Raw genomic sequence first — 11,286 nt, 5'->3', positions numbered from 1 at the left:
CATATGCATGTAACGGAAAACAACGTCAAACGTAAAACACACCACAAGCCATGAAACAAGTTAAAAAATTCATCAGAAAATAACCTCTTCTTCATTCAAGGTGCTACCTGTAATTGATGCAACGAGCAAATTGGTTGCTACTCCAGCAGTTACACCTAGTACAGCCTTGAAGCCATTAAGAACTCCAGACTTTTTTTTCTTTTTTGGCGTGCTTGGATTGGAATCCGCTTTTGGAGAAACCGTGTTCATGTTTGAATTTTGATGCTGATAATGATGATGACCATAGGGGTTATAAGGGTATGGTATAGCATAACCATAGGGGTTTCCGTGACCATTGTGGTGTGGTGACGATGGCTGTCCAGGATGGTCATGCAGGCTTCTTTGCCTCGTTACCGTTGCATCAGGAGACGAGGCATGCATTGGAACGTGTGTGCAAAGCGGGTGAGATTCAAAATTGCAATGCTTACAAATGTAGAACATCCCTTGGATGTAAACTCGGCAAACATAGCACGACCGTTCGGTCATGTGCGTGGGACCGCTGTACAGGATAAGCTCATGATCAGGCCCGTGACATGAGTTTCTGAGGCTTAAAGGACACGTAGCGCAATATTCATGGAGATCGTAGTCGCAGTCGTTGCACCGATAGGTCTTGCCTTCACCATACAGTTTGCAACCATTGCACGTGTATGTGCCAACACCGTTCACTTCGGTTAAGGGATGGATATGCGTGAAATGTCGAATCGTGTTTGACATCCCAGCTGCTTGATTTTTGGGAGTTGAAGGGAAGAGAGGTTGATTAAGGGATGCCAAATGGTATTTTTGATCTTTGGTGCAATAACTTCTAGTTGGTATTATTGATACAAAAATTAGTAATATAGTTAACTTTGGTAGAGTTGACTGATCATTCAGAAGAAAATGTCACTAGTGTTATAAATTTTTCTGTATCAAATTGTTGATATAATATGTGAATTTTAAGTTGAAATGTTCTGTTACACGACTGGTTTTCAATAGGGACGTGTCTTCATGTATAAACTGAGCCAGTCTCGGGTATATATATTTTAAAACGGTTTTTATTTTATTTTTGATAGCTTTTAAATCTTTTTTTCTAAAAAAGGTAAAATAGCTTCATTAGCAATTTAGCAAAAAGCCATAAATCTTCAGTTTGCAATTACGTTATAACTTGTATTATTTTTTATTATTGTTATGACATAGCATCAATAAAATTGTATTTATTAAAGGAATGTAATAAATCTTGGTTATAAGTGGAAAAAAAAATTAAAAATCTTGGTTATGAAAATGAGTAAAGGCCAAAAAAGGCCCAAACTCATATATCTATGGTCTTCTCCACACTTGACATTAACCCTTAACAGAGAGACCAGTCTGAGACTCTCAGTGTTGATTTCAGGTGATTCATCTCTCGTAGCTCAGATCATGGCCGACGAAATCGGATACTTTGAGCTCAACACCGGAGCGAAGATTCCATCAGTCGGTCTCGGAACGTGGCAGGCCGATCCTGGTCTCGTCGGAAACGCTGTCGAAGCTGCTGTTAAGGTTCGGTCCTGTGATTTTGTGATTTGTGACTAATGATTGTATTAGCTAAATCACTAAAGATTCTTCTACTTGATGCAGATCGGTTATCGCCATATTGATTGTGCTCAAATCTATGGCAACGAAAAAGAGGTACATCCAAAAAAACTCATCTTATGAGATTATGGTTCTGTTTCTTGCATAAGTTTTGAAAGTCAAAGGAGATGTAAGCTGCATTGGTTTATGAAAAAGTTTTTGTCTTTTGTTCGATTTGATACTTTGTGTGAGGAAAGCTTTGTTTTTTTTTTAATGGGACTTGAAGCAAAAGTGTATCCCAATGGGTTTGCTTCCTCCTGTAGATTGGGTTAGTCCTGAAGAAATTGTTTGATGATGTAGTTGTCAAGCGTGAGGAAATGTTCATCACATCTAAACTCTGGTATTCTCCATCACTCTGCTTTGAATACATTATAGATTATTTTATTTTTCTTCGTAATCGGTTCTCAAGTCTATGTAGATTCTAACTTGGTTACCTTCTCGTATGAAAGGTGTACTTGTCATGATCCTCAAGAGGTGCCCAATGCACTTAATAGAACTCTACAGGATCTGCAGCTTGACTATGTCGATCTCTATCTCGTAAGTAATATAATAGAAAACCTTGTATTGTTTGTCTATGTGCTTTTCTTTCAACATAACTTGCAGCAATCCATTTTGGTACTTCACTTGGTACTCCATTTTGGTACTTCACTTGCATATAGATGTATTTTTATCTACTATGTATATATCACTTCAATTTTTAAGTCTTAAGGCTAGTGTGAAATATTGTTCAAACGTTTTTGTGGAACCATTCGATTAACTAACAGTTTTTTTTTGTGGTCTGTTTGAAGATTCACTGGCCTGTTAGCCTCAAGAAAGGTTCTACTGGCTTTAAACCAGAGAACATTTTGCCAACTGATATTCCTAACACATGGAAAGCAATGGAATCACTCTTTGATGCGGGTAAGGCCAGAGCTATTGGTGTCAGCAATTTCTCCTTAAAGAAACTAGCAGATCTCTTGGAGGTGGCTCGCGTCCCTCCTGCTGTTAACCAGGTGGAGTGTCACCCTTCATGGCAACAAAACGTGCTCAGGGATTTCTGCAAATCTAAAGGCGTTCACCTCTCAGTATGTAGAACAAACATATTCATATCCTTTTTTATGAAACTGAGAAAATATCTCCGAAGTTAACAGTTTTAGTTGATGTTTTTGTAGGGTTACTCTCCGTTGGGTTCTCCAGGGACAACGTGGCTCAAGAGCGATGTTTTGAAGAACCCTATTCTTGGTGGTGTTGCTGAGAAGCTCGGCAAGACTCCTGCACAAGTTGCACTTCGCTGGGGTCTCCAAATGGGTCAAAGTGTTCTTCCAAAAAGCACCCATGAAGACAGGATTAAACAGAACTTCGATGTTTTCAATTGGTCCATACCCGATGACATGTTATCCAAGTTTTCTGAGATTGAACAGGTAAGTTATTTTCCGCACATTGTAGTCCAAATAAGTCAAAGGGGTTATTTATGTTGCTCACATGTTTGGGGGTTATCGAATATTGAAGTCTGTGTTGTTTCAATGTTTCAGGGTAGGTTGGTGAGAGGCATGTCATTTGTTCATGAGACGAGTCCTTATAAGAGTCTTGAAGAACTCTGGGACGGGGAGATATGAGACTCGAAGCTGATTTGGTCACCGTATGTGCCAAATCATTCCACGATTTGTCATAGATCAGTTTTTAGTAATGCTACTAGTTTTCAATAATTGGTTCTGCTACGTTTTCAATATTTGCCTTAGAAGCTGCATTGCTACCCCAATTATATTCGATATGAAAACCATGTTACGAGACTGTAATATGTTGCGTACAATTGAAGATCGTAAAACCACACAGTAGATTAGATTTATTGAATTGAAAGTAACATACGTGCCAGACCTTAATGGCACGTAACGTTACGGACGTGCCATTTCAAAAGGAACCACTAATGGCATTGGTATTGGCTATGAAGTGATGATACTGCGGAAAACCTCAACCGTTATGAACTTCAAGATACAAAGCATTCTTTTTCTTTTAATGTGACATCGATTTGGCACTTGGCCCTGATCTTGATTTGTATGTCCGCATCCGTGGGTGTTGCAGCCATGGCATATGAAGTCACCAACTGTAACCACAATTAATGGATGGCTATGGGTGCAAATGCAATGTTGGATTACTTTTTGTTCTGGCTTCAACGGAGACATCTCGTTGTCTTTTTTTTTTCTTTTCTTTTGTAATGGTTAGATTTGCAAAAATGGGTGGTGGATGGTGGTCAGGGGCGGATGTACTTTTTGTTTGTAATGCATTAGAAAAGAAAATTAACTGTGAGACTTTTAATGGAAAACAAACAAAAGAAGTCACGACATGAGACTTTCAATGGAAAATCCAAACAGTGCATTAGAAACAGCTCCCATTGTTAGCTTCGATGCAACAGTAAACATTCTCCATCCCTTACTCGGACCCGGATTTTGACCTGGCCCAGCCGCTGGTGGTACTTGTACCGGATTCATATTCAACCCGTTCATGTAGTTGAAATTATTATAATTATATGGATGATAATGATTAAAATAAGGTTGTTGACCCATCGGTGGTCCATACGCATACGGGTAACCAAAATGCGGCTGTTGCCACGGCATCGACGACGATGGTTGTCCTCCCTGTGGCTTGAGCCCTCTGCTCTTAGTACCCGATGCTTCGGTCTGGTCAGAAGGTGACGTGTTGCACACGGCTAAGATACATTCCATATGAATATCGAATCTACATAGCTCACACCTATACCTCCAAGATTGGCACGGACCATGACAAACCATACACTGGCTAGCTCCCGCGAGGCGAAACTCCAAGTGATGGGGAGGGTGAAGCACGTGTCTGACGTGCTGAGGCAGCTGCGTGCAGAGCGGATGCACGTCAAACTCACATATCTTGCATCGGTAGAACAATCCTTCCACGGACTCGTCGCATATGTCGCACACACGGTCGTTTTGGCGCGTTGACTGTTGTTTCCTGACGACGAGGTTGAGCGCATGCTGGGGATGAATGAAGGTTGGGAGGGTAAGGGGACATGTGGCGCAATATTCATGGAGATCGTAGTTGCATGGTTCGCATCTATAGGTCGTACCTGAGCCGTAGGTCTTGCAGCCGTCGCAGATGAAGTCACCGATGCTGGTAACTCCGTCAATGGATGAACGTGCGTGAAATGCTGAATGGTTCGCTGTTTTGGTGTTCTTGGAGCCATCTTTACCGTTTTTTGGGTTCAGCAAGAGCAATAGTTGTGTTTGGTGTTGGAATATATTGAAATTTCGTCGAACTATTAAAATGAGAGTTGTATATGTTTACTAGTGTGACAGAGTGGCACACCTTTATTAGTTGACTTTCGACGAGTTGACGGACCAAAGAGGTGGAAAAGTCAAAAGTCTCTATTCTTATTATGTTTGTTGTTCATTTAGAATCACACAAAGATAGGTTGGTTAAAAAGAACACACACAATAACGTATTATATCATGTATATGCTGAGTGGTATGTACTAATCTTTAAAAGTTAGCTTGAACTATACATTGTTTGGGTAGACTTTATAATTTTAATAAATAGTTACAAATAGGTTATACATAAATTATAAATTAATCCATATATTAATTGTAACCAATAAAACCTTAATTGTAACAGAAAATTTTAAATGGGTTTTTCCAAATTGATAGTTCATGGATATTCCAAACTTTATTTTCTGAAGATCACGTATATAGTTTCAAATATCTAGAATCACAATATCACCAATTTATTTTCTACAGATTTTGTTGATAAACCACATCAATAAAAAAGTTATTAAGGGATAAAAATATACTCTTAATCATAAAAAAAGAATCAAATCTCGCTAATTTAACAAGATTAATCGTGATCTTCGGGATCATATTCAGAAATTAAAAATTAAACCTTAATGCTAGATTAAAGCCGTGTTAGAGCACGGGTTGAAATTCCTTTTATTATATCATAATTTTAGAATAAAATATAATTTATATGATCGATTTTAAAAGTTTTTCAGATCCTAATCTAGCATTAATCGTGATTTTTGGAATCGTATTTTATTCTAAAATTATGATATAAATAAAAAGATTCAACTCGTGCTGTAGCACGGGTCCTAACTAGTTATTACATATTTTTGTATACTACTGGCAAACGATTTATTCTAAATCTAAAAACACTAATAATTAACAAATAAAAGTAGATTTTGGTCAAAGCGATAAAGAGAACTATTATTCTTAATAATTTTTTCTATAACCAGTTTACACTGACAATAGACAACATGTCGCAAACATGTCACGCATGATAATTAATGCTTTGATTGAAGTTTGGCTACTAGGGTTTAATAATGCAACATGGTTTGATAATTGATATATAATGCTGCTGCATACAGTGTGATATCCTGATATGGAATAACATACGATACCACGATTCTCCGTCTTAATTGCTTAAAAGAACTATAGAAACTGATTCGTCAACCTGATCATACAGTATGTCTTTTTTTTTTTTTTTTGAACAACTCCTGATCATACAGTATGTCAAAAGAAAATAATCATTCATTTTTTTTTTTTTTTTTGTCTATAACTAGTTTAAACTTTTAGACTGACGATATAACAGACAACCATTTTACAAACGTGTCAAGCATGATAAGGCTTTTATTAAGTTTTGCTAATATAGTTTATAAATGAAAATAAATTTTTCTTACATTTATCTGAAATTTTGGCATGTAAAAAATGATAATGTATATGGTTTCAGAACTGAGTTTGGTTTCAAAACCAAAATAAATTTGCATCGCATATTCTATCATGTGTGTAGCTAGGGTTGTAAATCTTTATCAGTACTAAAAAAAAAAAGAATTGTTTACAAAAAAAAGAAAAAGAAGAATCAAAATCAAACAGAACTACTCTCTCTTAATAGGAAATTAGGAACTACTTGACGGAGTCTTCCCATGTGATATTATCGTTAAGTAATTAAGATGCCAAGTATGCGTAAATTAGGTGAAGCAATAATTTGCACCGTTCGATGTGTTCCAATTTGGCTTAAAAACATTCATCCAAACCATGTGTGTATATATATACATATCACTGTTGGTAGGAAGATATTATACATTACCATAGTAAAGATATTGGTACATCATGGATAATAATATTGGTCACATACATATATACCGCTACTGTATTAGGAAAACCAAGCGATCTTCACAAGAACTACAAATTATATACTTAAAATAATCAACAAATAAAATATAGACTACTAAAATTTAAAATGCTTCACAAAACTAACAATTTCACATAAAATAAATTCTATGAATTTTTCCTAACATGAACTTTTCTAGATGATATTATGCACCAAAGGTCAGCAACCTCCTCCACCTCCTCCTCCTCCTCCGCCGCCTCCACCTCCATCCCCACCCCCACCGCCGCCGCCAAAACCTCCACCACCTCCATCACCACCAAAGCCGCCTCCGCCCCAGCCGCCTCCACCTCCGTCCCCTCCACCACCACCACTCCAAAAGGACCAAAACCCTCCATGACCCCCGCCACTTCCATCACCGCCAACGCCACCTCCATTTCCTCCAGCACCCATTTCCACATCTCCTCCTCCATCATCACCTCCTTCTCCTCCTCCTCCTTCTCCTCCTCCTCCTCCGCCGTCATGACCACCCCCACCTTTGCCTCCGGCTCCAGCCAAGGCCACAAGAAATACGAAAACACCAAAACAAGAAGAAATAGCAATTATAATTACTACCCATGTCTCCATTTTATGCAAAAATATATCGTTACAATTAGTTATCCCTCGATTGTGTATATATATAGTTGGTTGCCGAGGTATGCCTGCAGACAAAATAACGTGTCAAGATAGTATAATCGTAGACTTTTGATTTATTCATATGTTTCTATATTCAACGTTCAAAGTTTTTCATTACGGGTAAAACTTTATCTATTATATTTATATGTTCCTATATTCAAGAGTTTTCATTGCGGCCGGGAGAAAAACTTGAAAAGAAGGACATTCCGTATGATGCTTGCTATCTTTGATGCCAATTCTGATAAATCTTTATTAATAGCTATATATCTTTGTCTAAGGATATATAGGATAAAGATATGGATTGACTAGGTCAACTGGACTTATATTCCAATTGGTTTTACGTTCAATCAGTGTGACATATATTTCACTCGGTCTTGACCAGAATGAGAAAGGAAAGTGCTGTCTTCATTGTTTGGAAAATCGGACAGTGGAATCTTTATCTTTTTTTGGTTTTACATGAATTATAGTATTGACGCAAATTAAATATGGATAGTGAAACTCTCGGTTTTGGGATTTGTATATATAAGACTTGCATGCACTTTAGAATACATACATGACACGCCTAATTAACCACAAAACATTCATAGAAGTTTATGTGACTCGATCGATCTACTTGTGATCCTGATATGGCTTATTACTAAACAAATACATTTGTTTTGAACCATGAACAGCAGTGATCAAAACACTTGACAATTTTTTCATACTAAAGAAAACGAATACCAACGAACAAAAGAACTAAGAAATTTACCGCGTTGACGGCACTGAGGTTGCTATCAAGGAGATCGCCATGGATAGGGTTAACAAGAAGCTTCAGGAGAGTCTCATGTCTGATAGAACTTTCAGAAAGATGAAAGAATGTTGTAGAATATGAGTTCATGAAATGAAATCATAGACATATATTTCGTGTCCTTTGATTTGGTAGGCATTAGAGGATAATAATAAAGCAGTCATGAAGATCTTAAATTCTCAATCAACAAAAAAATAGTTATAGAAGTTGGGATTCGATTGTTTATTTATCAATTAGTCTCGATCTTTAAACTCTTAAATTTGACCTTTCGTCAGAATATTTCCCATGAGGGTTTTTAAGGTAGACTTTGATTTTCAGTTGAAAAAAAAAAAAACACTTGGAAATCACAAGTCTCTAACGTAGACAAGTTCTTCTAGCTAGGTATGAAAAAAAAGTAATAATAATAATAAGAAGAAGAGAAATCACAAGTAAAACAAGACATCCATAAATCATGCGTTGGACGAAAATTTCAAATCAACTTGGAAATCATTTGCTGCCACCCAACAAATTAACTGTACCAAAGAGTAGAGCAGAGCTGATACGGTCCATATAGAAGCGACTATACCAACACATAGAGCGACTAACGGTGAAACAACGTAGAAAAGTAAGATGATGGCAACGATGCCCAACACATGACTGATGCGTCCCAAAAAGATTCCTATCTCGCGGTTCTGCACTGAAAACAATTCCAACGCTCCTGAAAGCATGTAGAAACCTAATACAGTAGCGGTAAGGGGATAGATGTTAGGGAATTTGATTAGAAATACCACTTTCCAAACAAAAGTTGTGGAAAATGCTACTTTCCAATTTTCATTTTCAAAACTGCCATTTTCAATTTTGTGCCATATATGAAAAAGACAAAAATACCCTTTCATTAAATCATTGATTATTAATATTTACAATTAAGGTTTTGAAAATAAATCAAGATTGACATTAATTGCTTGTAAATATTTTGTTCATCATTCTGTAATAATGTGGTGGACAAAAACCTTGGTTGTTGTATCTGGTCTCCCGGAATTGAATATATGTAGTGTGGACATTGTTTTGGGTTAGTAGTGGACACGAATCTTCATATTAAACCTTGGCTATGGTCCACTCAAGAGATGAAGAACATAATGGTGATGGACAAAAAACCTTGGCTACTAGATGTGGTCCACCGTATCTGCAGACCTGCAGTGTGGACAAGTTTTTTGTTAGCAATAGAAACAAAACACATAACCAAACGGATATGGTCCACTGAAGAGATAGAAGGACATTATAGTGGTGGACAAAAACCTGGTCGGTTGGATTTGGTCCATCGGATCTGGAGACCTGCAGTGTGGACAAGTTTGATAGTGGTAGACAAAAACTTGGTCGGTAGGATCTGGTCCACCGAACACCAGATATGCAGACCTCAAGTGTGGACAAATTTTATTGTTAGCAATGGACACAAAACGCATTACCAAACATATATAGTCCACTAAAAAGAACGAAGGACATAATAGGGATGGACAAAAACCTGGCCAGCTGGATCTGGTCCACCGGAGTTGCAGACCTGCGGTTTTGTCTGCCTACGGTCGGGTATAAGAACTCTGGAACAAGACCTAGCGGTTTCACCTGCCACGGTAGAGGCAAATAGATCAGATGGAGGTCTCAATTGTGTTTTGATGAAGAATTTCTCCATTATATGCAGGCTAAAGACTGAAACAGATGGAGTTTTGCAGAAAGAGATTCAGTTTGTTTTACCAAAAAAAAAAAGAGATTCAGTTTGTGCTGTAGCACCAACAGCAGACTGAGAAACACTGAAATAGAAGAAGATGGAAAATTGAGAGAGAATGAGGAAGGGTTAGAACGAGAAGAGAGAGAGATTTGTTTTTTGAAAAAAAAAATTGTGTTAAATTCTTAATTTTGTGTTAAAAATAAGGAAGGGTATAATGGTATTTCAGTTATGGGGTTGTGGAAAGTGGGAAAAGGAATTGAGAAAAATGGCATTGACCACAATGTTTGATACTGTACATGGCATTTTTGATAAAATTCTCATCTCTAGATGTTATCCTCTTCGGGCGTTTCCGTCACTCGTGGGTTGCCTCGTAGAATCAAAAACAATGTAGCACAGGTTATTATGATGAGGACGTGCATGACTAAGTTGTAAACCCATGAATCCAACCTGCAGCTCATCATTTAACAAAATATGTTTTCGTTTAGAACCTGAAAGCTTGATTAAGTATATAATAAGAACAATTAAATAAATTAATTTTCACAGTAGTAACTATATATCGACTCACCAACATCGGCTTCGTGATAGGGGTTCATCGGTATTCACCATGATCACTTTGGCCACGTTTCTCTTTTTTACTCTTCAAATTTTTTTCTCTCGCTTCGCTTCGTTTGTAAGTAACTGGAGAGATATGGTCCAACTCCTAGGTAGATATGAATCGATGTTCTCTATATAAACATACATATGAGATTCACCTAATAGCTATAGCTAGTCTTTAGTAATTTTTTTTCACCCCTTAAAATATTTATTTGTAAATAATATGTGTATACTGGTAATCAGTTGTTTCCTCTTCTTCTTTTTTTTTTTTAAAAAAAAAAAAAACTTGTAGGAGTTTAATTATTTGGACACAGATATATTGTATTGGCAATTTGGCATTGTATGTACCAAACCATATACTAATAAAATCAATTATAACTCAAAACGACCATGTACAGGGGCGGATTGGTGGGCACGTGCCTCATTCTATTAATATATATTCGCTTAAACTGATTAGTGCATTTGATAGTCTACTAGCTCATTTGGTTGTAACGTTCGACCTTGTTGTATTGACCACCTAGGCGTGTCAAGTTCGCTTTATTTTCTTTTTGGTACATTTTTTGTTTGGCTTGTCACGTCCCTTAGCTTGTCCTTTTTTTAGTGTCTTTTGCTAAGATTAGTAATTTAGTAAACAGTTATTATCTACTTTGTTATTCATTTGAATTTTAGAATTTAATTTTTTGTGATATATTTTGACATGTGAATTTAAACGATAAATTTTACTTATGTTTATTATGATTTGGTCCAGTTATTACGAAAATAATATATAATCTAAATATTGTTTACAACTCATCTTCTCAACTCA

General features: G+C 36.9%; 2 protein-coding genes and 1 pseudogene across 3 annotated transcripts; 1 reads left to right on the top strand and 2 right to left on the bottom strand.

Annotated features, from left to right (window-relative positions):
• Positions 1-43: 43 nt before the first annotated feature.
• Positions 44-753, bottom strand: LOC104785709 (uncharacterized). Its single transcript, XM_010510973.3, has one exon. The coding sequence runs from the start codon at positions 751-753 to the stop codon at positions 73-75; it is 681 nt and encodes a 226-aa protein (XP_010509275.2). The 3' UTR covers positions 44-72.
• A 515-nt stretch (positions 754-1,268) lies between these two features.
• Positions 1,269-3,398, top strand: LOC104785708 (aldo-keto reductase family 4 member C10). Its single transcript, XM_010510972.3, has 7 exons — positions 1,269-1,551; positions 1,630-1,680; positions 1,887-1,963; positions 2,073-2,160; positions 2,412-2,687; positions 2,775-3,023; positions 3,135-3,398. Exons 1-7 carry the CDS (start codon positions 1,291-1,293, stop codon positions 3,216-3,218), a joined length of 1,086 nt encoding a protein of 361 aa, XP_010509274.2. The 5' UTR covers positions 1,269-1,290; the 3' UTR covers positions 3,219-3,398.
• Positions 3,399-3,863: 465 nt separating this feature from the next.
• Positions 3,864-4,840, bottom strand: LOC104785707 (protein VACUOLELESS GAMETOPHYTES-like; annotated as a pseudogene). The gene has a single exon (XR_015598405.1). The product of XR_015598405.1 is annotated as a protein VACUOLELESS GAMETOPHYTES-like (transcript).
• Positions 4,841-11,286: the final 6,446 nt, after the last annotated feature.

Source organism: Camelina sativa, chromosome 5, assembly GCF_030686135.1.
Source record: "Camelina sativa cultivar CO46 ecotype springtype chromosome 5, ASM3068613v1".
Classification (NCBI taxonomy): domain Eukaryota; kingdom Viridiplantae; phylum Streptophyta; class Magnoliopsida; order Brassicales; family Brassicaceae; genus Camelina; species Camelina sativa.
The sequence above is the reverse complement of the archived record's forward strand: the minus strand, read 5'-3'. Positions and strand labels throughout refer to the sequence as shown.